This window comes from Callorhinus ursinus, unplaced genomic scaffold, assembly GCF_003265705.2.
Source record: "Callorhinus ursinus isolate GAN/ISIS: 27379988/994484 unplaced genomic scaffold, GSC_fseal_2.0 scaffold5, whole genome shotgun sequence".
Taxonomy (NCBI): Eukaryota; Metazoa; Chordata; class Mammalia; order Carnivora; family Otariidae; genus Callorhinus; species Callorhinus ursinus.
In genome coordinates, this window is record NW_027397067.1 from 851899 (window position 1) to 871694 (window position 19796).

Genomic DNA, 19796 nt, shown 5'->3' on the forward strand with positions numbered 1-19796 from the left:
AAGAGATCTAAGCAAAAGATCAACAAGGAAATAAAGGCTTTAAATGACACAATGGACCAATGGACTTCACAGATATATTCAAAACATCTCATCCCAAAGCAACATAATACACATTCTTCTCTAGTGCCAATGGAACATTCTCCAGAATAGATCACATCCTAGGTCACAAATCAGGTCTCAACCGGTACCAAAAGACTGGGATCATTCCCTGCATATTTTCAGACCACAGTGCTTTGAAACTAGAGCTCGATCACAAGAGGAAAGTTGGAAAGAACTCAAATACATGGAGGCTAAAGAGCATCCTACTAAAGAATGAATGGGTCAACCAGGAAATTAAAGAAGAATTTAAAAAATTCATGGAAACAAATGAAAATGAAAACACGACTTTCAAATCTTTGGGATGCATCAAAGGCAGTTCTGAGAGGAAAATATATAGCAATACCAGCCTTTCTCAAGAAACAAGAAAGGTCTCAAATACACAACCTAATCCTACATCTAAAGGAGCTGGAGAAAAAACAGCAAATAAAGCCTAAACCGAGCAGAGTCCAAGAAATAATAAATTTCAGAGCAGATATCAATGAAATAGAAACCACAGGAACAGTAGAACAGATCTACAAAACTAGGAGCTGGTTCTTGGAAAGAATTAATAAGACTGATAAACCCCTGGCCAGGCTTATCAAAAAGAAAAGAGAAAGGACCCAAACAAATAAAATCATGAATGAAAGAGGACAGATCACAACCAACACCAAAGAAATGCAAATAATTATAAAAACATATTATGAGCAACTATATGCCAGCAAATTAGATAATCTGGAAGAACTGGATGCATTCCTAGAGATGTATCAACTACCAAAACTGAACCAGGAAGATATAGAAAACCTGAACAGACCCATAACCAGTAAGGAAATTGAAGCAGTAATCAAAAATCTCCCAACATGGAGCACCTGCATGGCTCAGATGGTAAAGCATCTACCTTCGGCTCAGGTCGTGATCCCAGGGTCCTAGGACTGAGCCCTGCATCTGGCTCCTGGTTCAGCGGGGAGCCTGCTTCTCCCTCTCTCTCTGCCTCTCCCCCTGCTCATGCTCTCTCTCTCTATCTCTGTGTCTCAAATGAATAAATAAAAATCTTAAAAAAAAAAAACAACTCTCCCAACAATCAAGAGCCCAGGGCCAGATGGTTTCCCAGGAGAATTCTACCAAACATTTAAAGAAGAATTAATACCTCTTCTTCTGAAACTGTTCCAAAAAATAGAAATAGAAGGAAAACTTCTAAATTCATTTTATGACACCAGCATTACCTTGATCCCCAAACCAAAGACCCCATCAAAAAGGAGAATTACAGACCAATATCCTTGATGAACATGGATGCAAAAATTCTCACCAAAATACTAGCCAACAGAATCCAACAGTACATTAAAAGGATTATTCACCATGTCCAAGTGGGATTTACCCTGGGCTGCAAGGTTGGTTCAACATCCGCAAATCAATACAATACATTAATAAAAGAAAGAACAAGAACCATATGATCCTCTCAATAGATGCAGAAAAAGCATTTGACAAAGTACAGCATCCTTTCTTGATTAAAATTCTTCAGAGGGTTTTGATAGATAGAGGGTACATACCTCAATATCATAAAAGCCATCTATGAAAAACCCACAGCAAATGTCATTCTCAATGGGGAAAACTGAGAGCTTTTCCCCTAAGGTCAGGAACACAGCAGGGATGTCCACTCTCATCACTGCTATTCAACATAGTATTAGAAGTCCTAGCCTCAGCAATCAGACAACAAAAAGAAATAAAAGGCATCCGAATTGGCAAAGAAGAAGTGAAACTCTCACTCTTTGCATATGATATGATACTTTATGTGGAAAACCCAAAGGCTCCAACCCAAAATTGCTAGAACTCATCATACAGGAATTCAGTAAAGTGGCAGGATATAAAATCAATGCACAGAAATCAGTTGCATTTGTATACACCAAGAACTAGACAGAAGAAAGAGAAATTAAGGAGTCGATCCCATTTACAATTGCACCCAAAACCCTAAGATACCTAGAAATAAATCTAACCAAAGAGGCAAAAATCTGTACTCAGAAAACTATAGAATACTCATGAAAGAAATTGAGGAAGAATTAATGAAATGGACAAATGTTCCAAGCTCATGGATTGGAAGAACAAATATTGTGAAAATGTCTATGCTACCTAGAACAATCTACACATTCAATGCAATCCCTATCAAAATATCATGGATATTTTTCACAGAGCTGGAACAAATAATCCTAAAATTTGTATGGAACCAGAAAAGACCCCGAGTAGCCAGAGGAATGTTCAAAAAGAAAAGCAAAGCTGAGGGCATCACAATTCCGGACTTCAAGTTCTATTACAAAGCTGTCATCATCAAGACAGTATGGTACTGGCACAAAAACAGACACATAGATCAATGGAACAGAATAGAGAGCCCAGAAATGGACCCTCAACTGAATGGTCAACTAATTTTCAACAAAGTAGGAAAGAATGTCCAATGAAAAAAAGACAGTCTCTTCAACACATGCTGTTGGGAAAATTGGACAGCCATGTTCAGAAGAATGAAACTGGACCACTTCCTTACACCACACACAAAAATAGACTCAAAATGGTTGAAAGACCTAAATGTGAGACAGGAGTCCATCAAAATCCTAAAGGAGAACACAGGCAGCAACCTCTTCGACCTCAGCGGCAGCAACTTCTTCCTAGAAACATCGCCAAAGGCAAGGGAAGCAAGGAACTATTGGGACTTCATCAAGATAAAAAGCTTTTGCACAGCAAAGGAAACAATCAACAAAACCAAAAGACAACCTACGGAATGGGAGAAGATTTTTTTTCTTTTTTTAAAATTTTTTTGTTATGTTAATCACCATACATTACATCATTAGTTTTTGATGTAGTGTTCCATGATTCATTGTTTGTGCATAACACCCAGTGCTCCACGCAGAATGTGCCCTCTTTAATACCCATCACCAGGCTAACCCATCCTCCCACCCTCCTCCCCTCTAGAACCCTCGGTTTGTTTTTCAGAGTCCATCGTCTCTCATGGTTCGTCTCCCCCTCCAACTTACTCCCCTTCATTCTTCCCCTCCTGCTATCTTGGGAGAAGATATTTTTAAATGACATATCAGATAAAGGGCTAGTATCCAAAAATCTATAAAGAACTTACCAAACTCAACACTCAGAGAACAAATAATCCAATCAAGAAATGGGCAGAAGACATGAACAGACATTTTTCCAAAGAAGATATCCAAATGGCCATAGACACATGAAAAAGTGTTCAACATCACTCAGCATTGGGTAAATACAAATCAGAAAACCTCAATGAGATACCATCTCACACCAGTCAGAATGGCTAAAATTAACAAGTCAGGAAACGACAGATGTTGGCGAGGATGCAGAGAAAGGTGAACCCTCCTACACTGTTGGTAGGAATGCAAGCTGGTACAGCCACTCTTGAAAACAGTATGGAGGTTCCTCCAGATGCTGAAAATAGAACTACCCTACGACCCAGCAACTGCATGACTGGGTATTTCCCAAAGATACAAATGTAGTGATCTGAAGGACACTTGTACCCCAATGTTTGTAGCAGTAATGTCCATGATAGCCAAAGTATGGAAAGAGCCAAGATGTCCATCAACAGATGAATGGATAAAGATGATGTGGTGTCACACACACACACACAATGGAATATTATGCAGCCATCCAAAAAAATGAAATCTTGCCATTTGCAACAATGTGGATGGAACTAGAGGGTATTATGCTAAGTGAAATAAGTCAATCAGAGAAAGACAAGTATCATATGATCTCACTGATATGAGGAATTTGAGAAACAAGACAGAGGACCACAGGGGAAGGGAGGGAAAAATGAAACAAGACGAAACCAGAGAGTGAGACAAACCATAAGAGACTCTTAATCTCAGGAAACAAACTGAGGGTTGCTGGAGTGGAGGGCGGTGGGAGTTATGGGGTGGCTGGGTGATGGACACTGGGGAGGGTATGTGCTATGGTGAGCGCTGTGAATTGTGTAAGACCCATGAATCACAGACCTGTACCCCGAAACAAATATTATATGTTAATAAAAAAAAGAAAAAGAAATACAGAAACAAAAAAAAAGAAAAATCATATGGAAATGTGGTTCTGAAAATATAATTTTCCATAAAAGCAGTCTCCTAGAGGCGCCATCTTTAAATACCTGAAAAGAAAAGCAAATAAGGAAATTTGAATGTTTTTGTTTCCTGCTAGACCTAATTCCCTCTTAGATCTGTGTAGGAAAGGTTTAACTTGAAAAACTATACTGAACACTGAAATAAGGGAGTTCTTGTACCTAACATCTCAGTTATTTGCTACATATAAAATCTTTGATTACAGTGCTAATTAGAATTCAAGAAGCAATTAACTGTGGAAATGTGAAGAGGTGATACTTACTGCTTCTCAGAGCAGTGTTAAATAAAGCATGTGCTGACATTAGGGAATTACCAATTCTTCCTGGGAAACCTATAGACATGCTTTCACTCAAGCACTATCCCAACTTCACATTTCCTCCTTTACCTTTCCTTTCCTCAGCTATCTCACTTTACATTATCATGATCTTATCTGATTTCTTTGTGAAACCCTTACTTAAGCCCCTTCAAGGATCAAGAGGGCAAGAGAAACAGCTTAGACAGAAACTTCAGAATAGAAACATTAGAATAAATTCATCTGAATGCAAATATGCCATAAGTTAAATTTAATTAAATATATTTATTATAGGCCAGACTCACTGATAGACACTGCAGGGAATTAAACCACAGATACCATGTCACCATCCTAATTTAAAATGTTCAGTAACTCCCACTGTCCACAACATGGCATCCAACTAGGGTAACTCTGAGAATGAAAAGAGACACACACAACCAGTATAATCAGAACTGTCTTGGGCAAACTGGAGTATGTGGTTGCCCTACATGCTGCTCTGCCTGGCATGTCTTCCCAGCCTGCCTCGCAATATGCTCCCATGCAAGCAAAACAAAACAGCCGAAATCCTCACAAACACACCAAGCACCTACTGCCTTTATTGCCTCTGTCCAGATGCCCAATGTCAAATCCCCTATTTCCTCTGGCTCCTCTCAAAGTTAACAGAAAGTGACGCACACATTCAAATTGGAATCAGTTTACAAAAACATGGAATTAAAAGACATCTGTTTGGACAAACTTGCTATCCACTTAACTGGAGCTTCTGATTCCAAAGTCAATATATGACAAAACCAAATCATAGGATGAAAAAACAGGGAAAATCAAATATGATGACATTTAAAGGAATCCAATGTAAACTCATTTGCAAAAACTCAGAAAATTATAATAAAATCAGTGTCAAAAGACACTAAGGCTTTAGCTGACCTCTCTGTTTCTGCCTTCAATGAACTAGTGATCAAATCTTAATGATTCTACCTCTATAGTCTCAGGATAGTTCTACAGAAATGGATACTCTTTCTAGGGCTCTTTAGTTGTCGAATCTGAATGCAGGAGAAAACTGGGTAAGCTCAAAAAATTCCTTTTACTCTTAATTATTGTACTATAGATTTTTTTTTTTTAAAAGAGGGTAGTGCAACTGATGAAAAGTCTAAGCACATTCTCATTCATTCCTTCTACTCTACACACACAGACACAGAGCCTTAATATAATGAAGTTTGTCAATTTATAACCACTCTCCCAAAAGAGGATAAAATAACAACAACAAAATGTGCAGGGGCACCTGGGTGGCTCAGTCGGTTGAGCATCTAACTCTTAGTTTTGGCTCAGGTCATGATCTCATGGGTCGTGGGAACGCACACCATGTCAGGCTCTGCACTCGGCACGGAGTCTGCTTGAGGATTCTCTCCCTTTGTCCCTTTCCCCACTTGGGTGTGCTCTCTCTCTCTCTCAAATAAGTAAATCTTAAAAAAATGTGCACACTGCTTGCAGAGATATTTAAAAGTAACACTTCAGTAAATAACTATGGTATCCTGTCGGTTAAAATGTCATTTCACAAATTCTCTAAAATAAAAAAGACAGTAGGACCTAGCTACGTGCTACATTTTGATATCTTTACAGGTAATTTTTCTTAAAGTTCTAAACATAGATCAAATATAACTAGTCAATGCAAATAACAGGAAAAGAATCAACTATTACTTACCAATATCGTTTCTAGTAAGGCGACAGTATCCTGACTTTCAAATTTCTTATTGTTTGTGAACCAGTGAATCAGTTGCATAACTAGGGGCTCATATAGTTGCCTTGTCACCTGAAGAACAATACCATTAGAGTTTGTTTTCCTTATGGTAAAGTAATTTAATATTGGAAAGAGTTCTATCTAAATGACAGGAAAAATTAAGTAATAATACAATGGTTTTATTAGTTTCCTTTTCTAGTTAAAATTCAATGATGAACATGTTCTTTCTAGCTCTTCTTTGCTATTTCCTGAGTCCAGGAGAGAAAAATATGCATACTAAAACTTATTGTTCTTCTAATATGGAGGCAAATATTGTTGGTTTCTTAAAAATATTTATCTTCATTAATTTGATCCTAAACATGCATATAAGGTATTCTGGATCAGAGACATTATCATTATTCAACTAAAAAGCAAATGGTGACCAGGGTGCCTGGGTGGCTCAGTCAGTTAAGCATCTGACCCTTGATATCAGCTCAGGTCATGATCTCAGGGTCATGAGACTGAGCCCCAATGCCTAGCATGGAGCCTGCTTAAGATTCTCTCTCTCCCTCTCCTTCGGCCCCACCCCCCCCCCCCCTGTTCTCCCTCTCCCTGTCTCTCAAAAAAAAAAAAAAGGCAAATAATGATCATGTGGTTCCCTACAGCGTGATTCACACCCTTGTGGTGACAAAATAAAAGTCAGATCAACACCCTATGTATACAAACTTTAAAGCCCGTATCACAGAAAAAGAGATAAAGGACGAAGAATCAACTCTCTCATCCTGCCAAAAAGAAGTAAAATCTTTACTACTTGGAGCTTGGGATGGAAAAGATCTTGGGTTCTCACTCCAACCTTCTAGAATGTAAATAAAGCTTCTCCAGGAGCAGAGAGCCTTGTGGGTCTCTGGCTTTTACAATCCCAGATGTCTGCCAGGCCTGGACTCCTCCCCTGTGAAAGATAATACCCAGGGAGACAGTACTCATCTTCTGGAACCTTAGGAGCTTAACCAAGTGACCTAGTCTGGTGTGACCATGTGATCTCTTGGGTAGTTAAAAGAGGTCTTATTATCCTTTCGGATCATAGCAATTACCTACACAAATGATTACACATCTAATCCTCATTATATATGAAAAGTAAAATGTTTATGGCAGAAATGAAGGCAAACTTTGTATCTTAAACATTTCTGTGTCTCAGAAGGCTAAGGTTCCTATAGAAATACCAAGAAATCCAGGGGAGTTTTATCTCCCCACTGACACTGAACTCAAGAATGAAGCACTTTGGTATGTATATCATGTCAAAACCATATAAAATGTCTTGGGATTCAGACTAAACAACACAGTCCTCTTGCCCTTGGATATTTTTCCCCAAAAGAGTATCTTTCTAACCTTAGGATTAATCAAAGTAAAAGTTCTTACCTTTCAGTGTGGAAGTTTAACTTGGTCTTAAAGCATCACTTTTTTTTTTTCCCAAAAGAACTACACTCTCTCATCCATAGTAAGTAAATTATATACATATAATACACATGCATACACACAAACGTATATATATACATATACACACCTTATAGAAATTACAGAAAATGTAGAAAACTATCTCTCTACAATCCTATATCCCAAAGATAATGACTGTGAACATTCAAAATCACTGTAATTTTCAATTTTATTTACACACATTTAAATATACATATATGCACATGTAAAAATAAATATACATTTTTGTAACCACTTTTCCTCTTAATTTTGAGTAGTTTCATATAAATACATAAGCTGTATCAATATTTTATTAGCTGCCTCATATCTCATATATAGATATACCATGATCCAGTTGCCCAAATCCTATTATTAGAAATGCAGATATTTTTAACTATTAGGAAGAAATCACTGAAAAGTCACATACACTGTTCTGAGCACATCTCTAGTAATCAAAGTATTGGACCAGGGCTGCAGGTCACCCAGCCTTTTGCTCTGCCCACCTATAGCCTGTGTCTATTCACAATCCCACCAGCCACAACTCTCAAGGTCCTTTCCCTACATGCTTGGCAACACTAAACACTGTCAATTTTTAAAATATTTGATAATAGGGGTGCCTGTGTCTCAGCCGGTTAAGCATCTGCCTTCGGCTCAGGTCATGATCCTACGGTCTTAGGATCAAGCTCCACCCTGGGCTCTGTGTTCAGGGCGGGGGGCGGGGCTGCTTCTCCCTCTCCCTCTGCTGCTCCCCGTGCCTTTGCCCTCGCTCTCTCTGTCAAATAAATAAATTCTTTAAAAAAATAATAAAATAAAATATTTGACAATAGATGTAAACAATATCATTTTAATTTGAATTTCCTTGTTTACTAAAAAGATGAAATATTTCAAAGTATCTTTCATTGGCCATATATCTCTTCATTTATAAACTATTTGTGTTCTTTATCCACTTGCCCATTTAAGGCTCTTTTATCCTCAGTGGAGTATTGCAAAAAAATTTCCCTACATTATGTACGTATAAAAATTGTGATTTTTGTGCCATTCAGTATTTTTAAGCATTTATAAAGTCAAAACTGTCAAGACATTAACATTTTTCTTCCATATATCTGCTTCTGTATTTTGTAGGAAAATCTCCCTTTCTATGCAGACTTTAGGGAAAGACATGGAAGGATGCCTATAATGTAATGATAACAAAGTCCATCCAAGTAGCAGAAATCACATCTTATACATAAAAGTTTCTGAATATGCACGTTTGTAAAAACACGTTTTTACAAAGATCTGGGCATATATTCACCAACCTTTCAGCAGAGGAGAAAGTGGCTTTTCCAGGGGAATAAGAGTGGGAAGGGGGTGATGAGATGGAGATTCACTTTTAGCTTCATGTGTTTCTATATTAACGTATTTTATCAATGAAAAAGACCATTCTGATCCAAAGATACACACCGACATGTTATAACTCATTACATTTTTCTGTAATATAGTTTGTTTTCCTTCTCTTAATTTGAAATTAATTTTTCATGTTAGTCAACTGGCCTAGTATGATTTACTAAATGATCCATTTCTAACTTAGAAAGCCTCTTCTACCATATATACAATTTTTATGTATACACATGGGTCCACTTGGCAGCTATAAGATCCTCCCACCAATCTATCTGTGCCTAGTTCAATGCTATTATAATTAACATGGCTTCATTTTAACATCTGCTAAGGCAAGACTTCCTTTAGTACTCTACCTGTTCAAAATTTTTCTTGGTTAAGCTCAAGCAATTATTCTTTCAGATTACTTTTTGGGTTAAAATGAAATTAATTCTGGGCTTTCTGCTGGAATGATACCAAACTTACTGATTACGGAAGAGCTGGCATTTTTTCAATATTAATTCTTCTTTTTTTTTAAAAAAAGATTCCATTCATTTATTTGAGAGAGAGAGAGAGAGGGAGCACAAGCAAGGGGAGGGGCAGAGGGAGAGGGAGAAGCAGGCTCCCTGCTCAGGATGCAGGGCTCGATCCCAGGACCCTGAGATCATGACCTGAGCTGAAGGCAGATGCTCAACTAACAGCCACCCAGGTGTCCCACAATATTGATTCTTCTATCTCAAGTACAGAGCATGCTCATTTTATATTCATAAAATATACATCGCCTGGCATATTGAAATTTATTTATAGACATTTTATATATATATATATTTGATGCTGCTATGAATGAGATGCTGTAGACATATTTACATATTTTCCAAGTGGTCAATACTAATATTAAAGATATATAAGAATGCTGGGATGCCTGGGTGGCTCAGTCGGTTGAGTGTCTGACTTTTGATGCAGGCGCAGGTCTTGACCTCAGTGTTATGACATCAAGCCCAGTGTCAGGCTCCATGCTGAGGGTGGAGCCTGCTTAAGATTCTCTCTCTCTCTCTCTGCCCCTCCCCCCAATTCTCTCTCTAAAAGAAAAAAATATATATATATATATTTATGAGAATACTCATATATGAGAATTTTGTTTTGTAATTCATCAGCTTCTTCCTTTACTAACTCCTCGAGTTTAGCAGTTGGTATTTTTGGGCTTTCCAGGTTTAATAAAAAAAATTATATTCAAAATAATAATCTCTTCTCCTTCCTTTCTACTGTCCTTGTCCTCAGGGAACTCATTCTGGTGAGAGGCGCAAATACTAACACTTCAAATAAATAATTAAATGCACCTGAAGTAATACTAAACAACCACTCCATACTACAGGAACTGCTCTGGTTAGGTGCTGGAGGTGCCCCTCAACAGGCCAACTCACTTCTCACCTTGGACTTCTGTCCTGGCCCAAGCACAAGGCAGCATTAGTGCTTCATGCCTGGGGATGATTTGGCTCTAGCATTCAGGAAGACATTCTTTATCGTATTAAAGATAACATTAAACTATCCTAGTTTAGCAGGACAAATACCTTTTAGGCTTCTATGGTGACAATCACTGCTTCTGAAATCTGATTCTGTGGTAAATTTCCAGTTTTAAACAAAAATCCTATTTATTCACAGCACATCTTAATACTTTGCTGGATTGTATTCATTTATATATGGTGAAGAATGTTCCATCTATATTTTCAAATGAGTTTTTCTTTTTTTTTTTTTTTTTTTAAGAAAGAGAGAGCACGCACAAGCAGGGGTGGCAGGCAGAGGGAGAAGCAGCCTCCCTGTGGAGCAAGGAGCCCAATGTGGGGCTCCATCCCAGGACCCTGGGATCATGACCTGAGCTGAAGGCAGATGCTTAACCAACTGAGCCACCCAGGTGCCCCTCAAGTGAGTTTTTCATTTACTTTCCTTTTTTATGTGTGCACCCTAGTATCAGAAATATACTAGCTTCATCAACTGAACTGAGAATTCTAGTTTCTTCTGCTTCATTGCAGCAATGGAGAATTTACAACAAATTCATCAGGAAGAGGCCATTTGTCAACATTTGCAATCTTGTACATGGTTACTTATCTCTCCTTCACTCCTTGAGACTGTAAGTCCCTATATGAGGGGAGACTGCCAACTCAGCTTTAGATGCCTATCCTATCAGTAACTGTTCAGTGATTCATTCGCAAATTGTGGCACATTAAAAATCACCAGGAGAGCTTTTAAAAGTCCCAATCCCTAAAGTCAAATCCCTGAGGAATTACATCAGTCAGAAAGGGCAGCAGCCAAGCAGCAGTATCTATTTTAAGATCCCCAGGGTACTCCAACCTGCAAGGATCACTGAACTAGGCCCAACTTTGCAACTGTGTCAGATTCAAAATCATTCACTTACCTGATCTACATCACATGCAAGTTGAAGTAGCACAGGAAAAGTTCGCTTGTAGAGCTGGTACATGGGTGGGAAACCTTGATCACCTTCAGGCATTTGAGTGGCTTTTCCCAACATAAACATAATCATGCTGTGTAAAAGCTCACAAGCCGCAACCTAAAATAAGCCAGGAGTTCAAGAGAGTTTAAGTTTCCAGGTTTACAAGGGAAGAGTATTTTGAAATGTTAACTCTGTTTAGCCCTTTAAAAAGAAAACTTTTACAGCAGATATAAAATATATAAATTTATACAAATATACTTAACTGGAAGTAGCACTTCTTGTGTAAAATTAACGCTCTGGGCACATTACTTCACCATCACTTTTAGTAAATATACTTTTAAAGTACTTTGGAAATATACACATGAATTTCATAAAAACTTGAGATTATCTGTTTTAATCTCATCTCCCAGGTTAAGGAGATAACAGTGCACAGACTGGAAATCACTTTTAAATGCCCTTTGTACTGTATTTTCTATTATGAAGTCTTTTGGTATATTAACGTTTTGCCAGGTTATTATCTATTAGGTATTTCCTTTTTATCAGTGACAACTACTTCTGATAACTGAATCATTTTCTAATTACCACATTATGGAAAATATAAAATTAACGATATTGGAATTGCTGAAATATATTATCTATTTTCTAACAAATTCAGGTCTTAAAAAGCAGAGATTCTAAATCATGTGTAATGAAAAATAAAAGTACTTTAGTTTGTCTGTCACTAGCTGAAAGAGCTAATTCTGTGACCCGAGGTAAGAACACATCCAGATAAATGACAGGTTTCATTTCTATAAATGGTACTGCAAAACTGAGTCTTTTTTCTCTGTCCCATGTCACACATTTCTTCATCATTTCATCTGAGGATGCAACTGTTAAAAAAAATCAGGAAGAGCATGTTTTCATTCAAAATCTTTCCAATAGCAATTGCTCTACAATTCATTAGTGAAAGCAGAGTGTGTTAAGTATGTTATTCATCTTTCCTTTTCTATTTTGTTTTACTTCAGACATGTAATTACAACATTAGAAATCACTGACAAACTATTTCTAACTTCGATTTAAGGTAAAAATTATTTTTTGGGGTGCTTGGGTGCCTTAGTCATTAAGTGTCTGCCTTTGGCTTGGGTCATGGTCCCAGGGTCCTGGGATCAAGGCCCACATCAGGGTCCCTGCTCAGCGGGAAGCCTGCTTCTCCCTCTCCCACTCCCCCTGCTTGTGTTCCCTCTCTCGCTGTCTCTCCCTCTGTCAAATAAATAAATAAAATCTTTAAAAAAAAAAAAGTAAAATTATTTTTAAACAAATTTAACAGTCTAGAATGTTTAATTTCCATTTTCAGTAAGAATTATTTCAGGTGTTATATGGAAAAATGATAAATGAACAATATTTTTATTAAAAATCTCCCCTTTGTAAAACTTATTTTCTCAGTATAGGCTCTAACTTCCTAAATAACCAAAAGTCACTAGTATACTTAATATGAAATTTCAAAACTAAAAATACAGATGAATTTTTACTAATCTAAAATGTTGATTCCAATCAAAAACACTCTAAAAATATCCAAATACTAAGAATATCGGATTTTTTTCTATGTAATGTTAATCACCATACATTACATCATTAGTTTTTGATGTAGTGTAAGAATATCGGATTTAAAAAAGATTAACTTTGAATTCCTGACACAATGTTTAATATTTTTAAAAAAATGTCAAACTAGATTCTGTTTCAAAATGGAAAACGTACTTAACAAGTCAGGCTAGAACATTTTCCCAACTAGTAGTGAATTATCCAGATTGCATGGGTATAGTCAAAGCATTTCATTAGACAAAATACTGTTCTTTGTAATCTTATTTGAAAATATATAAATCACATATAGGAGCAAATACCAGAATATACCATGATCTTTACACATTCAAATTAAAGTACAAATACATCTACAGAGGTAAATTTATTTTAAAGCAAAGTTTACCTGTTAGGAGATTTTTGTTTATTTGTCCTCCTAGAAAGCCAAGCATTTGTACTACTCTAATCCTTATTTCTTCTAAGGACAGTGCTTCGTTCTGCAAATGTGAACAATGATATACATGTGATGATAACAGAGTTAAAAATTAAGAGAATTATGAGAGGAAAAAAGCAAACTATTTTACGACCCTCTCTGTTATTAATGTCTCTCAACGGCTCATTATATCTACATAGTACTGCTGTTAATATTATTGCAAATTCATGGAAAGAATTCACATGTTTTCCAGTTTTGCAGTCAGATATCCATTTCCAAGGCCAGCAGTTCCAAAGTTTTGGCAGGACCCTTTATACCCTTAAAAAATACTGAGGATCCCCAAAGAACTTTTGTTTAAAGTGGGTCATATTTATTAATATTTATCACACTAGAGGTTAAAACCTTGACATTGTTATTATTTTATTTAAAAATATTAAACCCGTTACATGTTTAACAAATGACATATTTTTAGGAAAAGTAACTATTTTCCAAATAAAATTTAAAAACCTCAGGAAAGTGACACTGTTTCACATTTGTGCATCTCTTTGTCTGGCTCACTAGAAAACAACTATGGTGATATGTTGTTTGGGCCACACTTGGAAGAGGGGATAGTATTTTAATAGTCTTTTTAGATAACTGTGGTTATTCTTTGATACTACTCTAAAACTGAACAAGTGGTAAGGTCTGTTACATTAAAATCCATTGGTCTATCTTGCACTTTGAGTGGATTTTTTTTACCCATGCATGATTTGGTAGCATAATGTACTGGTCATCTCAAAATATTGGTTTACTCGGTTATGCAGATCTTCCAAATGTTGACACATTTCATTACATATACAAAAAAAAAATCACATTTGTTAATATCACCAATGTCTTCAGAAAAATCTTTAAGTACTGAGAAGCTGTCAAGCTCATGGTGGTGGTTTCAAGTTTTCCAAAATTTAATTTTTGTTTAAAAAGCTTGAATTTTATCATTGGCAACAAATAATCTCAAATGTTTTCTTTGAAGTGACAGGCTCACTCTATTTATTTTAGATAAAATCTCTGCCAAATACTGAATAGCTAGTTTGTCTTGTCAGTTGTTCTTTCAAGTAAAAGTGGTGTTCATGAAATAAGTCGCTACTTGAGCTCACAGCTCAAAGCATCACAAAAGTGCTTTTCCTGAAGACAACTGTCACACTGCACTATGCGGCAGACTGTTTTATGCATACTTCCTGTTTCATCACACAGAACATTAAAAAGACATGTGTTCAAGGGTCAAGATTTAATAAAGTGCTAAGGAACCAACAGTGTTACCCATCATTACACCACAGTACAAATGTCACTGAGTAAAAATAGTTTTGGCCTTGTACCTGGAACACACAAGAGGGTCCTCACTTCAAGAACCACTCTCCTAGAGAATAAGGGATTATGTATCTGTAAAGAAATTTTATGTGCAAAACTCGAGATATTCTCAAGTAATTTTATCTCGCCTTATTTATATGTGATAAAATAATTTAAATATTTTAGACAGCCATTTCCAGTTGTATGCAGTCTCTCAATCAAAAGCTGTCAAAGATAAGGAGGTAGAAAGAATTTATCTTAGAGCTTGCATTATCAGTTCTAAACATTAAAAGTTTTTCAAATTTTAATTTTCACTTCATACCTAAAATACATATTTTCTCTATACTGTTTTCTCTCTTTATTTTTTTCCTATTACATTATATGCCACATCTCAAAAACCTGATCTTAAGAAATCAGCACCAAAAAACATAAAAACTGCCATGAATTAAATTTGATAAAATGATATATTTTAAGATATAGTATGTAAATGATTCACTCTTCCATACCCATAATATCAATATTGATTGCTTATTGAATATGAAACATTACTTTTTATTATCCACTAAATACATCTGAAGGTGAAGAAAACAGGAAAACAAGATCAAGACAATAAACCAAAGAGTTAATATTTCTTACATTCTTATGGCTAAAAACATATTGAAATTATTTCTATACTGCAATTTATATATAAGAATTAATATTTTAAATGAAGATTTTTACTTTTCATAAGCATTAGAATCTAATCTCTGCATTGTTTAACGTAAAGAAAATATAAGGTATTTCTTACTGATGAAATGCTCTTTGTCTTTTTCAGATGCTTTAATAAAACTTTATTAAATCCTTTCTGGGCAGCTTGAGAAAGTGCTGATACTTCCCAATTATTCTTGGTCTCATCTATCAATAGTAAACAAAAATCAATTTTAAATAGCATTCACTCAGTTTTTTGATGAATACTAGGGAACACACAATATTGCCAAATAGAAGCATTAAAATTCTACTTTTAATTATGGTTATTGTTTCTACAACAAAAAGAAATTATAGTGGTTGTTCTGGTTTAAATACCATTGTCTACTAAAAGGAACATGGTTCCTTGGACAAGTGGCTAACTCCAGAGACTGGGCAGACCTGTATTTGTAAGAGGAGCCTGAATCACTTTGTGGTTCCAGAAGTAAGGAACTGCTTGAAGAAATGGAGCCAGCCCCCATTCTTTATATGAAAGCCAAATCTGGACCAATCTGAGCTTCAAAATTAATAATCATAAAAGATTAGAGTCATTGGAAAAGTAAGAATCCACAAGTCCCTACTAAAAAATAGGTGAGAAAAGAAAGTTACTGCTTATAGTAAAATGCCAACTAGTATACAGGAATGATGGAGTTGGAAAATTACTATTTTGCAACCGTCACAGCATTAATGAATATTAGGAATAATCATCAAGGGATACTAAAACTATAATGGTGAAAACTCAATGAGAAGTAATGAGCTGTAAAATATCTCCTTACAAATTTTTTTTGAAATGATCATAAATTTAGAGAAAATTTTAAAGTATGGTACAAAACTTCTTTCCTGAACCACTTAAGAGTAAATTACCAACCTGATGCCCCACCACCCCTGAATACTTCAGTCCTGCAAGGACATTCTCCTTTGTGACAGCCACATCAACTATCCAAATCTGGATACTTGTCTTGAGACATGACCCACAATTAATCCTCAGCTCCATTCATGTTCCAGCATCGATCCTAATAACGTCTTTAGTTCAGAACCATGTCATATTTAGTTGTCCTTTTTAGTATCCTTCAAACTGAAATAGTTCTTCTGTCTTCCTTTGAATTTCATGATTTGAACACTTAAAAAATTATATGCCAGGAATTTTGTATACTGTCCCTCTATTTGATTTGTCTAATGTTTTCTCATTATTAGATTCAGGTTATAGAAGCCAGTTTAACATTTTACTAGTTCCTTTATTACTACTGAGTTAAATAAAATCTTTGACAGTACACTTTATACCAATGTAGAGTTAAAATTTTAAAAGCTATAAAATTATTTTTCACTAGTTCTATATATAGAACAGATATATATATATATAGAACATTCCATCTTAAATCAACAAAATACTCATTCTTCTCAGTGCACATGGAACTTTCTCCAGAATAGATCACATACTGGATCACAAATCAGGTCTAGACCGATACCAAGACTGAGATTATTCCCTGCAATTTTCAGACCACAATGCTTTCAAACTTGAACTCAATTTAATCACAAGAAGAAATTTAGAAGGAACTCAAACACTTGGAGGCTAAAGAGCATTCTGCTAAAGAATGAATGGGTCAACCAGGAAATTAAAGAGGAACTTAAACAATTCATGTGAACTAATGAGAATGAAAATACATTGGTTCAAAACCTATGGGATACCACAAAGGCAGTCCTAAGACAGCAGTACACAGCAATCCAAGCCTCTCTCAAAAAATACAAATTAAAAAAAAAATAAAATTTCAAATTAAAAAAAGGTCTATTTTGTCTGATAGAAGTACTACTACCCTGGCTTTTTTTTTCATTTCCAGTTGCATAGATCTTTCCATCCCTTCACTTTCAGTCTGTATGTGTCTTTTTGTCTTTTGGTCTGACATGAGTCATTATAGGCAGCATATTGATGTGTCTTGTTTAGTTTTAGTTTTTTAATCCATTTACCGTCTGTCTTTTGATTGAAGCATTAGTCCACTACATTTAAAGTAATTATTGATAGGTATGTACTTATCTGTGAACATTTTGTTCACTGTTCTCTGATTGTGTTATAGTTCTCATTCCTTTCCTCTTGTTCTCTTCCCTTGTGATATGGTGACTTTCACTGCTGTATTTGGGTTTCTTTCTCTTTATTATTTGTGTATCTACTACAGGTTTTTGAGTTGTGGTTACCATAAGGTTTATAACACCCCATGTATATAGCAGTCTATTTTAAACTGATGGTCACTAGGGGTACCTAGGGGGCTCAGTTGGTTAAGTGTCTGTCTTCAGCTCAGGCCATGATCTCAGGGTCCTGGGATCGAGCCCCACGTCAGGCTCCCAGCTCAGTGGGCAGTCTGCTTCTACCTCTCCCTCTGCCTCCCTCCACCCCCCTCCACAATGCTCTGTCTTGCTCTCTCAAATAAAATCTTTAAAAAAAAAATTGATGGTCATTTATGATTGAACATATTCTAAAAGTAGCACATTTTTACTCCCCCAATGTTGTTTTTTACTCAATATTTTACATCTCTTTATTTTGCATACCTCAACTAATTATCATAGGTATAACTGATTTTACTACTTTTGTTTTCTAACCTTCATATTAGCTTTACAAGTGATTAATCCACTATCTTCACTATGCATTTGCTTTTACTAGTGAGATACGTATTTTTATATATTTCTTGTTACTAATTAATGCCCTTGCTTTTCAACTTAAGTCCCTTTTACATTTCTTGTAAGGCCTGGTTTATGGTGATAAACTCCTTTAGTTTTTGTCTGGGAAACCTCTCTCTCCTTTAATTCTGAATGATAACCTCACTGGGAAGAGTATTCTTTTTTTCTTTTAAAGATTTTACTTATTTATTTGACAGACAGATAGAGAGAGAGCACGAGTAGGCAGAGTGGCAGGCAGAGGGAGTGGGAGAAGCAGGCTCTTCGATGAGCAGGGAGCCTGATCCGAGGCTCAATCCCAGGACCCTGGGATCATGACCCGAGCTGAAGGCAGCCGCTTAACTGACTGAGCCACCCAGGTGCCCCTGGGAAGAGTATTCTTGATTGTAGGTTTTTTTTTTTCATCACTTTAAATATATCATGCCACTCTCTTTTGGCCTGCAAAGTTTCAGCTGAAAAATCAGCTCATAGACTTATGGGGTTCTCCTTCTATATAATTAGTTGCTTTTCTCTTGCTGCTTTTAAGATTTTATTGTTATTTTTTTGCCATTTTAATTATATGGCTTGCTATGGACCTCTCTGGGTTCATCTTGTTTAGAACTCTCTGTGCTTCCTGGACCTGGATGTCTGTTTCCTTCCCAAGGTTAGGGAAGTTTTCAGCCATTATTTATTCAAGTAAAATTTCTGCCCCTTTGTCTACTTCTTCTAGACTCCCACAGTGCCTGTGTTAGTATGCCTGATGTTGTCCCAAAGAGCCCTTACTTATTTTTAAAAATTCATTTTTCTTTTCCTATCATTTTCCTGTTTCATTTGAGTAATTTCCACCACCCGGTCTTCTAGATCACTGATCCATTCTTCTATATCATCTAATCTGCTGGCTATGAGGGCCGGCTATGACTATTCTGGGTATACTGGTGGTGGGGCTGCCCCTGCAAGGCAGGAGCTGATGGTGGGGAGGCAGTCTTGGCTGAGGTTGCCTACAGGGTGTGGTGGGGTTGGAGCCACTGGGGTTGGGGAGCACTGGTCCAAGCCAAAGTCACCTGCCAGTACAGTGGGGTGGGAGCCATTTTGGAGGGGTGCCTGCCAAGGTGGGCAGGTTGCACAGGGCTGGTTCACAGAGGAAAACCAGGGCAGGGTAACTGGTGCCAGCAAGACAGTGTGTCAGACCTGGCATCCATCAACACTTCCATTCCCAGAGAAAGTTCCTACACAGCCCTACCCCTCCAGCACACATTCTAAAATCAGTCAATAAAGCTCCTTCACATATCGCCCAGGTGCTTTTCAAACTGCTGCCTCTGTGCTCGGTCTCAGAGTGAGTGAGTGTGTGTACGGGCCCTTTAAGAGTGCAGTCTTGGTTTCTCATAGCCTTCCAACTCATCCAGGATTAAGTCTCAGTGGTTTTGAAAGTCATATGTCATGGGGCCCATCTTCCTGGTATAGGTTCCCAGGTGAGGGTGCCCAATATAGGGCTTGAACCCTTTGCTCCTCAGGGAGGACCTCCACACCTATGATATTCCTCCTGCTTGTGGATCACTGCACTGGGAGTAAGGGTCTTGGCCAGTCTTCATCTCTGCCCTTCCTGTCTCAATGTGACTTTATCTTTAGCTATAAAAGAGCTGTTTTGTTAGTCTCAGGTCATT

At 36.8% G+C, this 19796-nt stretch overlaps 1 protein-coding gene across 5 annotated transcripts in view; it reads right to left on the minus strand.

The window, feature by feature from the left end:
- Nucleotides 1-19796, minus strand: part of PRKDC (protein kinase, DNA-activated, catalytic subunit) — a 232649-nt gene that overhangs the window by 184554 nt on the left and 28299 nt on the right. For all 5 annotated transcript variants that reach the window (XR_003207910.2, XM_025870579.2, XM_073892755.1 and 2 more), the window contains 5 exons: nucleotides 15557-15663; nucleotides 13420-13510; nucleotides 12165-12328; nucleotides 11424-11576; nucleotides 6176-6283 (listed from right to left, as the gene is read on the minus strand). Coding sequence is in view for 4 of the 5 variants with exons in the window: in XM_025870579.2 (XP_025726364.2) it covers nucleotides 6176-6283; nucleotides 11424-11576; nucleotides 12165-12328; nucleotides 13420-13510; nucleotides 15557-15663 (623 nt within the window). In the remaining variant the exon portion in view is untranslated. The remainder of the gene's footprint in view (nucleotides 1-6175; nucleotides 6284-11423; nucleotides 11577-12164; nucleotides 12329-13419; nucleotides 13511-15556; nucleotides 15664-19796) is intronic.